At 35.2% G+C, this 13,021-nt stretch overlaps 1 protein-coding gene and 1 long non-coding RNA gene across 2 annotated transcripts in view; both read left to right on the top strand.

Annotated features, from left to right (window-relative positions):
- LOC107668544 (exocyst complex component 5-like) overlaps positions 1 to 5,943 on the top strand; it is a 16,959-nt gene extending 11,016 nt beyond the window's left edge. The window contains exons 10-19 of the mRNA XM_016460456.1: positions 275 to 357; positions 531 to 571; positions 913 to 1,093; positions 1,233 to 1,380; positions 1,494 to 1,602; positions 3,108 to 3,228; positions 3,391 to 3,477; positions 3,597 to 3,705; positions 3,906 to 4,121; positions 5,470 to 5,943. Coding sequence (XP_016315942.1) covers positions 275 to 357; positions 531 to 571; positions 913 to 1,093; positions 1,233 to 1,380; positions 1,494 to 1,602; positions 3,108 to 3,228; positions 3,391 to 3,477; positions 3,597 to 3,705; positions 3,906 to 4,121; positions 5,470 to 5,658 — 1,284 coding nt within the window. The 3' untranslated portion in view covers positions 5,659 to 5,943. The remainder of the gene's footprint in view (positions 1 to 274; positions 358 to 530; positions 572 to 912; positions 1,094 to 1,232; positions 1,381 to 1,493; positions 1,603 to 3,107; positions 3,229 to 3,390; positions 3,478 to 3,596; positions 3,706 to 3,905; positions 4,122 to 5,469) is intronic.
- Positions 5,944 to 6,000: 57 nt separating this feature from the next.
- LOC107668534 (uncharacterized) overlaps positions 6,001 to 13,021 on the top strand; it is a 14,568-nt gene continuing 7,547 nt past the window's right edge. Inside the window, exons 1-2 of the long non-coding RNA XR_001631905.1 lie at positions 6,001 to 6,278; positions 9,721 to 9,866. This is a non-coding gene — a long non-coding RNA (uncharacterized LOC107668534). The remainder of the gene's footprint in view (positions 6,279 to 9,720; positions 9,867 to 13,021) is intronic.

The raw sequence follows: 13,021 nt of genomic DNA, 5'->3' as shown, positions 1-13,021 counted from the left end.
AGCTATCTTCACTGCACAATTAATCTCTTATTTACATAATGTTTACACTTCGTTGATTATAATGAAAGCTTGAATGCTTCTGATTGACCATTTTGTTTATGCAGAAATGTCTGTGATTGGCTACAATGCTCAACACTGCAAAAACATGTTGTAAATAGAAACTTTTGATGGTGCTTACAGAGCGCACACGAAAATACATGTGAAAGTATTTGAAAGCAGCTGCCTATCAACAGGTGCCACATTAATTGACTCATAAACTGACTTATGATTTTAGGCTCATGTCAAAGAAAGACTAGAGGAGACACGCCACTCTGATGTGGAGCAATACCTCAAGAACCTCTATGACCTCTATTCACGGTATCAGTCAGAATTTCATTATTATTAATTATTACAATTGTTCATTTTGCTCTCATAAAACCCTGTTTTTGTCTTGTCTGAAATGGTTTAAAGTCTCAAATGTTTGTCAAATTAATTTGCTTTACTGAGCTTTTTTCACCAGCTTTGAACTGTCATAACCCATTTGTTTTTAGGACAACGGCACTGGCTGCTAAGCTCACAGACTTTAACTTGGGCTCAGACAAGCACACTTTTCTATCTAAACTGATAAAACGTGCACAAACACAAGAGGCGGGATTTATCGCATGAACCAATCACAGCCGATCATAACCAGTCGTATCCAATCATATCGCGATGGAGGCGTTGCCTCCTCTCATGTGACTTTTCCCCATTCACTCTCCATTACCCACCACATGTTTTAGGGGGTCTGTTAAAACTCAATGGGCTCAGGGGAGGCAAGAGAGACGCCGACTCCCGCTGTAACTTTACCTGCTGGTGTGGACAGTTTCTTTAGAAAAACGAGTTTATACACTTTTTAATGTCATATTTTGTAATATTTGCGTTGTTTTCTCACAGACTTTAACTTGGGCTCAGACAAGCACACTTTTCTATCTAAACTGATAAAAAATATATTCTCCTGTTATCTGGAGAGCTACATAGACATGGAGCGACAATATCTGCAAAACCGCAGTGGCTTGATTCTTCAGCGCTATTATGACTCTAAGAACCACCAAAAACGTCCTGTAGGCACTGGAAGGTGAGGAACTGTTGGTTGGTTGGTTTTTCCCCCATTCTTTTTCCAGAGTTACTCTGAAACCTTAGAGCTGTTTTTTTCAGATACATGTCTTTTATAGATCTCTTACCGTTACTGCCATCTCTTGTCCTCATTTTGACAGTATGCAGGAGCTAAAAGAGAGGATCAGACAACGCACTAACCTGCCTCTGGGACCCAGTATCGACACACATGGAGAGACTTTCCTCTCACAAGAGGTTGTAGTCAACCTGTTGCAGGAAACCCGACATGCCTTTGAAAGATGCAACAAGGTATATGAATTTTAAGCACTACTTTAGTACAAAAACACCTCTAGTCTTTTGTTTCTGTTGGAAGTTGTGGGCTGATATTAGCATGATAGATAATTTTTCTGTCTTTGTTGCAGTTGTCAGACCCAGCAGATCTACCAAAAAATGCCTTCTCCATTTTCCTGCTTTTGGTGGAGTACCTGTGTGTGGACCATATAGACTATGCGCTTGAGATTGGGCTGTCAGGTATGGCAAACACAGAATGGTTGATAGTAAAATGTTGCACAGTAATGCAATTACTGGTTTGTTCAAATCAAGGTTATTATCGTAAGCTAAACTGAAAAAGTTGAAAATTTAATTTGAAAAAACATTTATTAACTGACATAAATAACTAGAAAATATTAACATGACTTTCTAAAAATGGTAATAAAATAAAATAAAAAAGGTTAGTAAATAAATAAAATAAACGTCCATCTAGAACAGGGGTGTCAAACTCAATTCCTGGAGGGCCGGAGCCCTGCAGAGTTTAGATTCAACCCTAATTAAACACATCTGATCCAACTAATCAAATCCTTCAGGCTTATTTGAAAACTACATGAAATGTGTGTTGGAGTAGGGTTGGAATAAAACTCTGCAAGGCTCCGGCCCTCTAGGCATTGAGTTTGACACCCCTGATCTAGAGAAAACCTAAATATCAGGGAATTTTCAGATTAAAATATTTAAATAATGGAAATTTCTATTGTGAATGTCATTTTATCTAGTTATGCTCTGTTCTAACATATTTAATCAGATAGATATTGCTCTTATATAGCGTTAAACTTGCTAAGATAAAAGACAATGATGTGTGAACCAGACAAGTTCACAAGATTGTCTGAATTATTTATTATTGAATCAGTCTGAAAATGAATTAAAATAAGTTTTAAAAAATATTAACCAAATAATCTCCATGACCCCATGAGAAATCATAGAAATTTGTTAGTGCAGTGGGAACTATGTTATTTACAAATTGGGGGAATCCAGATACTGTATACAGTCCATTACACAAAAAGCATGTTTTCCCGTCAATATAAAAACTAAATTAAAAACTATAATGTACTGAAAAACATTAAAAATGTAAAACTATTACAGCCTTGGTTTAAATGGAGTTGAAGTCAAATTGACACAATGATCTATTTTTTATTTATTTTTTTCTGAAAAAGACAGGAGCTTTTTAGTGAAACATAATGAAATACAAATGATACCCATTAGATGTTTAATTAATTTGCGTGTTTTATGATTCTTGTAATCCTACAAAGTGGATTTCTTGTAGTCATTCAAATTCTTGTAGTCCTGCAGAATTTTACAGAGTTGTGCAGTTCAGTTTAGTCCCTGTCAGCTAGTCATGGGTCACATGGTTTATGTTGAGTTTGTTCTTTACATGATGACCACAGGAAGAAGATTCATTTATCCACAAGTGTGTCGCAGTGTAGCTGTGTGCCATTAGGTTTAAGTAGTAAGCTATTATTATGTGTAAGTGAAACTGTAGTGCTTTGCATTCACAAAAATCAAGTCAAGAGAGGCAATGAGAGTTCATTTAAAGTTCCTTACTCCAACATTGTGATGCTGATGTGGTAAATATGATCATTCTTACATGACTTGAAGGCAGCATTAGCTCCACTGCTAATCAGACACATTTGCACCAAATCACATGAATGCATCTGAAGTGGACTTTACACAACAATATTCTTTTATTTGTATTTTGACTTGCACAGCCATCCCATCTCCAGATGCCAAAAATGCCAACCTCTACTTTTTGGATGTGGTTCAGCAGGCCAACACAATCTTTCACCTCTTTGATAAGCAGTTTAATGATCATCTTATGCCTCTTATTAGGTGAGTTTGACCGACTTTGTTTTACTAGCTTTTGTCTCTGCGCTTTGATAAGCAGTTTAATGATCATCTTATGCCTCTTATTAGGTGAGTTTGACCGACTTGAAAAGACACCGCTGACTGGTGTCTTTACCGTGACATTTGTTTGAACTCTAACCCCTGTAGCTCCTCTCCTAAGTTGACGGAGTGCCTGCACAAGAAGAAGGAGGTGATCGAACAGATGGAGGTGAAGCTGGACACCGGGATTGATCGGTTGGTTCAAAACTCTCAGAAATCTCTGTTTAATGGAGCTTCATTCTCAATCAAAGCATATCTTTGTCTTCATCGTTGCCATTAAATGCAATTTCTGTGACCTGTTTCCTTGTTTTTAGGACACTAAATTGCATGATAGGCCAGATGAAGCACATCCTGGTGACTGAACAGAAGAAAACAGACTTCAAGCCAGAAGATGAGAACAATGTCATGATACAGTACACTACAGTAAGATCTTAAAATCATGTAATTGTCTTGTGAAACTTATATCAGTGCAGTGAAAAGATTCTGTGAATAACAGCCTGAGAAATATTAAGACTCTGTTAACGCACCGTTAACTCTGTAGAAGAATTTTTAGTATTAGTAGCCACATTCTGCTTGATTTTGTTGTGTGTAATATGTAATCTGTCCTGTGCTCTTTCTTCAAGGCATGCTCAAAGGTGTGTGCCTATGTGAGCAAGCAGGTGGAGCGTGTGCGGCGGTCCATGGATGGTAAGAATGTGGACACAGTCTTGACTGAGCTGGGAGTGCGGTTCCATAGGCTGATCCACGAGCACCTGCAGCAGTTCAGCTACAGCTCCATGGGTGGTATGCTAGCCATCTGTGATGTGGCAGAATACCGCCGCTCTGCCAAAGATTTCAGGGTAAGGAGAGGTCAAAGGTCTTGTTTTTGCCACCTCATGGCATTATGTATATTTTATTCAGCAATTACTCACTCTCATCTTGTTCCAAACCCATAAGACTTTCATTCATCTTTGAAACACAAATGAAAATATTTTTAACGAAACTGAGAGATTTCTTTGCCTCCGTTAAATTTCCTCAAAACTTTACCGCTTCAAAATGTGCATAAAGACATTGTAAAAGTCATCAATTTGAATGGATGGATTCAAATTCTTTTGAAGAGACAAGATCACTTGAATGTGATAAAAAATATTTAATTTAGACTTTTATTCACATAAAAGCATTGATCAGTGCACATACATATTTGAGCTCATCAAATATAGTAAAAGCTGAACCGTAAGTGCTTGACATGCACCAGCCTCATTGGTTCTAATGGAACCTCAAACATGCTTGCGTAACATGCAAGAAGAGACATCTTTGGCTTTGTATTATAACCAGATCCACGCAAAGCTGGGAAGGTTTTTCACGTCTTCTGCATGGATTATGAGAGAAAATCTTAATTTAAATTAATTCATATATAGAAAAATGAGATAAAATGCCCTGAATGCTACACTTTATTGATTAGGAATGCAGTATACTTTTTCTATAGCGGATTTCATGTGTGGTGATGCCTTAATTCACTTATTTTAGTATTTACCGTTTTATTTTTCTTTATAAAAAAAATATACTAGTCTGCAAAATGAATAAAGGGGTTGTAATGTCAACTATATATATGGTTTTTTGCCAAAAAATATGCATTAATTATTATAAAATTTATTATTTTAAACAGTTTTCACCTCTTAATATTTTTGTGGATAACAGTGTTGCACATTCATTCAATAGGTTTAAATTTAAAAAAGAAATGAATTAAAGAAATGATTAGTTTTATTCAGCAAGGATTCTTTAAATTAATCAAACGTGGCAGTAAAGAGATTTCATAATGTTAGAAAATATTTCTTTTTCAAATAATTGTTGTTCTTTTGAGAACTTTCTATTCATCAAATAATCTGAAAAAGCTGCCTTTTTTATTTAAAAAAAAAAGGAAATTCCCAATAAAGAGAGAAATTTAATACATTCCTCACCACAACCAACCAGCAATTATTTAAAAAATGGTTCACAACAGTGACATAATTAAAGCTAAACTTCTTGCTTCAATAGATGACATAAACTGTACCTATGCCTCTGCAGGAAAGTTATTATTCATGTGTGTGGTGTTATTGAACAGCATTGTGAATTAAAGTATTTTCATTGAGAAATGGATCAATTCAACAATTTATACTTCTCCAAATATATTAGGTATGCACTAAACAGCTGCATCCAAATCCTCCACAGGTTCCTCTCGTGCTCCAGCTCTTTGACACGCTTCATGCTCTGTGTAACCTCCTGGTTGTTGCCCCGGACAACCTCAAACAGGTGTGCTCTGGAGAGCAGCTGACCAACCTTGACAGGAACCTCCTCCATGCTTTCGTCCAACTGAGAGTAGACTATCGCTCAGCCCGACTGGGACGGCATTTCAGCTAATGACTGGCAGGCCTGCTCAATTACTGCACGGCCTACAGAACTGCCGTCCATTCAGAGCTGCGACAAACACAAGTGGCCAATCTTGAGTGGCTTTTGAACCGCCTTTGTCTGTGATTCAGTGTGGAAATTAAACTTTTGTGTTTAACGAACAAAAGGACAGCTGTTTCAAAGCTCAACACTTCCCAGGTTGCTCAGTTTTAAGTTGTGCGTTTTGTTCTGTATGCAGGATTTAATGTGAGCGTAGTGTTTGGCTCATATTTTGTTTATGATATAATTTTAAAAGGATATATATAGCTTGTAAAAATTATTTTGTTAGGCCCTGGTGCAAACAGCGCGGCCTTTTCCAAACATTTGAGAACTATTTGTTTTGCGTGGCGATTAGCGTTTGCTGGTAGCGAGCGCGGGAAGCGATAACCGTTGAGAGGGAACGGCTGACTCAGGGTGAGTGTGAACGCGGACTGCTGCTGTTGTTTACTGAGGCCTGTGTGTTTGAGCAGGTGGTGAGGATTAGCGGTGCTGTCAACACTGAACGCTGGATGAAGCTCTGCTCACCCTTTCCTCAGTCTGCTCACTAGAGCTCATCATTTTAGCATTTCACTCTCACACACATATCTGAAGAGGTAAGGTTTGTTTGGGGGAAGGAAACCGTTCACAGAAGTTTCCTCATGAGGACTGGTGATCTTTCTCCAGTTGTGGATCAGTAACGTTAGGCTATCCAAAAGTTGTTAAGACATCCAAGTCTACTTTTTCCCACATTTTGTTACAATAGTTAAATTAGCAAACTTTGCAGGAAAGTTCTCCATTAGTTAAATGTTATAGAGTTGTACAAATTGTTTGTTTTTCGAAAGTGTCCAAAAACAATGGTTTGATATTGGTTGAATGTTACCTTCTATATTTTCACAGAAATTGACTTTCAAAAATAAAACTACCCTGAGAAATATTGACTGGAAGAAATAGCCTAGATTTTTGTACCCACTCTAGTGTACATATGAATTAGCTGTGCTTAAATCTAGTAGGCATTTTATGTTTCAGATCTTCGGCACAGAAAACTTGCAGTAAACACATGGGCCAAACTTTCTTATGAAATATATTAGCATTTGCTAATTTAGGCTATTAAATATTATGCATAAACCTGAGCAACAATAGTTATACATACCATCTAATTAGCATATTGCTGATTATTGCTGTTTTTAGCAATAAATACAAATTAAAAATAATAATGAAATTACATTTTTGAAGGGCAAATTATAGTGTCCGGTAAAAACATGCACTGAGTCCTGATGTTCACTGCAGAGGACACTGTATCACATTCAGTCTTGCAAACTAAAATTATACTCTAATATGATGAAAGGGTTATTTACCAGAAACTATATAATTCTAAAATATAAATGCTAGGTGCAAAATAACACATACCTACCACTCTTTTTCCCCGCATACAGCAGATTATTTTTATTTATTTATTTTTTAAAGTAGTTGTTAAAAATATTGTTACAGTCAAACCCCCAACAGTGGCATATATGGCCTCAGAGAAATTCATGAATGTCATATACAGAGAACAAAAAGAAAAGAAAATCTTAAGGTTTTGCATATGTGTTTTGTGTTATATCATATTTGATACATCAGGCCTTTATGGCCTGTATAATATGATATAGTGATAATATGGAGCATATACTCAAGGAGGAAAAACACTGTTTTATTCAGAGGCCCAAGTGGAGCAAAAAAAATTGCATATATATTAATTAGATGGACAAATGATATTTATATACATTTTATGAAATGCATTATATATATATATGAAATTCTGATAGCTTGTAATGTGTTCTTTACAGTAGCAGACTGCTTTCATAAAATGAATATAAATATCAGTTGTCCATCTATATCTCCCAATAATATGTCTTAATAATATGATATTTAAATGCTCGGTTTTATGATTAAAGCTCTGTAGTTTTTTTTTTTGTGGAGGGCAAAACTGAGAATGCAATGCAATACAATGATGATGACTGAGAGAGGTATAAATAAACGTTCCTCAAATGCCTGTTGTGTAATATATATTAGATGCTCACATTTTAACATGATAAAAAAAATTATGTTTGGATAATCAAGTAAACCTAAACTGCTTCAGTCCTGTAAGTGGACTTGAGTTTACTTAATAAAAATCATTAAAAATTTCACAGGAAAAAAAAAAAACACTGTACCTGAAGGTGGACATTTTTAGGATGATACTAAAATAGATTTTACTTGCTAAAAAGTATGAATGATCAAACAGAAGACATTTAGTAGATTTTGTAAAACAGATTTTCCAGCATAGTTTTGATCATGTTGATATTTTAGAGGCCTTAGAAACATATGTATCAAATATGATACATAATTGTTTAAGGCTTTGTATTAACCAGATATACATCTCACATCCTCATGTTGTTGTTTCTCAGAGTTAACTTTTCACCAGTTTTCTGGGCCCCAAACTGAAAAATAAAAGATCAAACCCATCTTGATGTTCCTTGGTCATATTCTTACAACTTTACTGTAGCTTGTGGTTACAAGAGCCTACCCACACACTTAATTAGTTATTAAATAGTAAATCCAGTATTGTTCGCAGCGTTATTATAGCTCCCACAACCGTTCCTTTGGTCCACGCTGCCTCCAGTGCCCTCCAGTGTTATGGCAGCCCACAAATCCCAGCTTGAGCGCATCACTCTCTCGAATCGCCCTCTCTCTGCCTCCTGGAGCAGTGACAATACAGCATTACAGCACTCAATCCATGTCAACAGCAGCTTTGCTTGATGCCAGCTCAAAGCTTTTAAGCTAAATCTTCACCTAATGATGCTGAATGATTAGCCCTTTGCTCTTATGGCTGTCGATAGACTCGTATCAATTAGTGATTGTTTGTTTGTTTGTTTGTTTGTTAGTGTATTGAAGTAAAGCTCTTGTGCATTACAGTATTTGAGTTTCAGGTGCACTGTACAGTAGGGGTTGAATGACTTCTGATTTTTTAAAGTCGACTTTTATGTTATGAAAGTCGAGTCGAAGTCGACTAGTCGCTGATGACGTCATTAATGAACAAATAAGTCTGGAGCTGTGATAAACACCTTGTGCACAGCCATGGCATATGCCACAGTGCTGCCCACATGGCTATTGCTCATATAGCAGCACATTTTTATCAGTTCTTTTGTCTTTGGGTCGTTATATTTCTCACCGATTTCTGCTCGTTCTAAATCAGATACAGATAAAGTAGCACAGTAAAGATTACACTCATATGAATGCATTAGTGAGAGCGATTGCGTGTCTGAATTAATTCTGCCTGGCAGCGTCTCTACTAATAGTGAAGCTGTGGAATTTAGTTATTAAGAAATATATGCTTGAACTTTTCAGTTTCTAAGCTATTTTATTGAGAAATCACAGAACAGTGTTGACAATACATTTCCGCGCTGAATGATTCTGTGTGCGTGATGTATGCGCTACTGTCTGTAGCCTATGTGTGTGCGTTACAGTGCAGCAGCACATTAGATTAGAACGGCGATTAACTTACCTGTAAAATAAGCTGTTTAAAACTTGCATTCTCCTGTTCATTTTCGAGCATCCAGTAATATAATCACACATGTCTTGTGGAGCGCTTTCAGAGTATGCATTTATTTGTCATTTTAACTGTTTGGAAACTGAGCGTAAATGTGGAAGTCCTTCAAAGATTTCTTATCTTGTTGCGCCCTCTATAGGACCAGCGACTACTCGACTTCAAGCTTAAAGCGTCATGGCAGAGCATTTAAGTTGACTAGTCGATTAGTCCGTGCAACCCTTACTGTACAGTACATTTACTTCTACTTATTTAAAAATAAACATTGCTTTGGAATTTGAAGAAAAATTAGGGTGCCAAATTCTTGCCATTAGGAAATGTAATATTAAATATGAATTTCATTGAATATTTAACATGAATTTTCTTTCTAATTTTGTGAGCTCAGATTGGATTGCAGTAGAGTTTTGGTTTTGTTGCATTTTTTCTGCAGTCTTTGTCTTTTTGTGTTCATGACAAAAAGACAAAGTTTATGTGTGTGTGCAAATGTAATACAGTGGCAGCCCTGTCTCCTGTTGTGAAGCAGATGTTGCCCTCTGTTTTTACCCACCTCTGCACCCTTTATCCCATGCCAAGTCCTAAGAAGCAATGGTGCCATGCTAAGTGAGGGACACAATGGATATGTAAAAATAGCAGAATACAGGTATGAATCTTGCGCAGGGTTGATGATTTGGATTTATTTCTTATGTTATTTTATTTTACCTGTGCTGTCTGCCAGTTTTTGTCTTCATGCATTCAAAACTCTATTTAAAACTTGAAGACATAGTAATGCTGATAGCATTTTTATTTTATTTTTAAATCTTATTTTCATTTTTTATGACATATTGTTAAAGTTCAACAGGATCATACACACAGTTTACATAAGAGGTTCATCAAATTATACAGTGCCTTGCGAAAGTATTCATACCCCTTAATTTTTGTTGCTGCCTTATGATAAACTTCTTTAAATTACTTTTTTCCACATCAATCTACACTCCATACACCATACTGACAAAGCAAAAACAGAATTGTCACAACTTCGTAAATTTATTAAAAATAAAAAACTGAAATAAGTACATTGCATAAATATTCATACTCTTAACTAAATATTTAGCTGAAGCTTTTTAAATAAACTAACCTATTCCTTAAGAAATGACTGCATTACTATATAAAAATCCTCTATTCATTTATATATTAGTATTATGCAAAATCATGACCATATATATAATTTAAGAATTGTTATACATTGAGAGTATATATTTATTATATAATACAATATATAATATACAATATATAATGTATTTTTGTACAATCAGTAATGTTAATTTTTTCCATCATTTAATATTGCCTGAAATGACTTTAAAATTATCAATCCACATCCAATGCCAAAAACAAACCCACTTCATTTTTCATTTCCTGCATAATGTGTTTCTTTGATCTTAAAATAAAACAATACATTAAATATTTTAAGGTTCTTGGGGCTGAGCAGGAAACCACTGAGCCAAACCCTACCTGAAAAACCGAAACCCAAATGCTGCTCTGAAACGCATACAACTGGAACCTTTCGACTCTGAGCCTGCAGTAAACTTGATGGAAAGGCAGAGGGCAGTAGTGCACTAAAGCAGCCCTCCAACAAGCACTCTCTCCCACACTCCCTCTTTCACAATGGAAGTGCGCCTGGGGGGGAAGTGTTGCTTTTTTAGGTCTATAAACCCGTATCCCTTAATCCCTCACCATGATTGACAATCATGATTTAGGGTATATGGTGTCCCATTCTAATCCAGCAGCACTGCTTTCATTTGCATACTTGCCATGCGTGGCCTCATTTTCGGGGGAGGCATACTGCCTGCTGCCTTTGTAAGAGATGCAGAGAGAGAGGAGAGGGAGAGAGAGAGAACAAAAAGGGAAATAAGAGATAGAAAGAGAGCTGAGAGGAGAGAGAATTTAGAAAAGAGAGTTGTCTGGCATTGAGGAGAGAGAGAGAAAGAGCAAGGGAGAGAATGATGAAAATTAGATTAGAAAGAGAGAGAGATTAGAAATTGGGAATGTTTGTGTATGTCTGCCAGGAGTGAGGATAACCGTGTGTGTGTGTACCAAAGTCAGTCCTTGCCATCTAGCCACTTCAGTATCTCTCAATTGCCCTCCAGCTCTAAAGATGCATCCCAAGGCACAGACGAGAGAGAGACAAGGAGAAAGGCTAAATTAGCATTAACTTAATTAATGAGGCATTTGTGATAACAATGTAGAAAGTCATATGACACCTGCAAATAAAACTGACAGAAGAATTATGATTTAAAACAAAATTGTAACCTTTGGAAATTAGTTGTAGGCTACTTTATAGCTTGAAAGCAGAAAGCATGCAAAATAATTTTTAAAAAGCTGTAAGTCTGAAAACAACATTGAATGCACAATAATAAAAAAAAAAGAAATCATAACAGCAGAATTAATAGTATCTGACCTTCATTTTGTATGTATATATTTTCAACTGCCTTCCTCAATGCATCGCAAAAATGTCATATGCCATGTCTTGTTTTCATACATTGAAAACTTTTGTAATTTTGTATGATATCATTATGTGTGAAGGGAAAGTCAAACATTTACAGTCCAAACATTCAAACAGAAGGTCAAACATTTACAGTCCAAACATTCAAACAAAAGGTCAATCATTCAAACAGAACGTTTTGTTGTGACAGATTTATCAATTTAGGTCCACTGCAGTTTGAATAATAATGTAGATTCATATTTTAAAACATCAAATAATCAGTTATTCAAAGATGTCAGTTAAATGCCTTTGTGGCCAAGAAAAGATCAGAAAAATATTAAAAACGATTAAATAAGTAATATAATATAATCTACAATAATAATAAGTTATTATAATATTTTAAATATACAGTACATATATAATTGTGTTTTTGTTTGTTGATGTATAATGACATTAGGTCAAACAACAATGAAATTAAAACCAATATAATGCAGTAATCATTAAGTAATAATAGCCAATATAAATAATAATTAGAATATATTATAAAATAATACAAATATTGTTATAATTAATATTGTATTTTTATTTATTTATTTATTGAGCATGATCTGTGGTGGAATATAACCAAATATAATGTAAGTGTAGTATATGTAGCATATGATATGAATGAATAATTATATTGTTAAATAATACAAAATTACATAATTATTATAATTAATATTGCATATATATTTAATGTATTTATTACTTATTTATCTTTGGTGAAACAACAATTTGAATTAAAACCAAATTTAGTCCAAATTTTTTTTAAATTGAATAGTATTATTAAATAGTAATACACATAATTATTATAATTAGCATTGCTTGCTTTTTTAATATATGTATTTATTTATTAATTTAGGATAATATTTGGTCAAAGAACAGTGGAATAAAAAATGAATAAACTGACAATGACATACTGAATCAGTGTGTATCCTGATGAATGAAAACACAGGACATGAAACACTTTTCAGTGTGTGTGTGTGTGTGTGTGTGTGTGTGTGTGTCAGAGAGAGAGCAGGTGAGTGTCTTACAGATGCTGTAGGAAGTATGATGAATCTAATCTGATTATTATCTGTCTAAGCTTTGAATTCCCGTAACTTATCCAGTGTTTACTAGACTAAGTGGTTTCAGTTCTACATAGATTATCCACATATCCACACAGATTAACACTTACCCAATTTGTTATTTACTAAAACTGAGTCTGTGCGCATTTGCGTTGTGTGCTTGTGTTGTGTGTGTGCATTATACAGCATATCTCTTGAGGCTGAAGGAGACATGGGGGGGGGGGGGGGAGA

This window comes from Sinocyclocheilus anshuiensis, unplaced genomic scaffold, assembly GCF_001515605.1.
Source record: "Sinocyclocheilus anshuiensis isolate Anshui unplaced genomic scaffold, SAMN03320099.WGS_v1.1 scaffold3132, whole genome shotgun sequence".
In the NCBI taxonomy this organism is placed as follows: Eukaryota; Metazoa; Chordata; class Actinopteri; order Cypriniformes; family Cyprinidae; genus Sinocyclocheilus; species Sinocyclocheilus anshuiensis.
The sequence above is the reverse complement of the archived record's forward strand: the minus strand, read 5'-3'. Positions and strand labels throughout refer to the sequence as shown.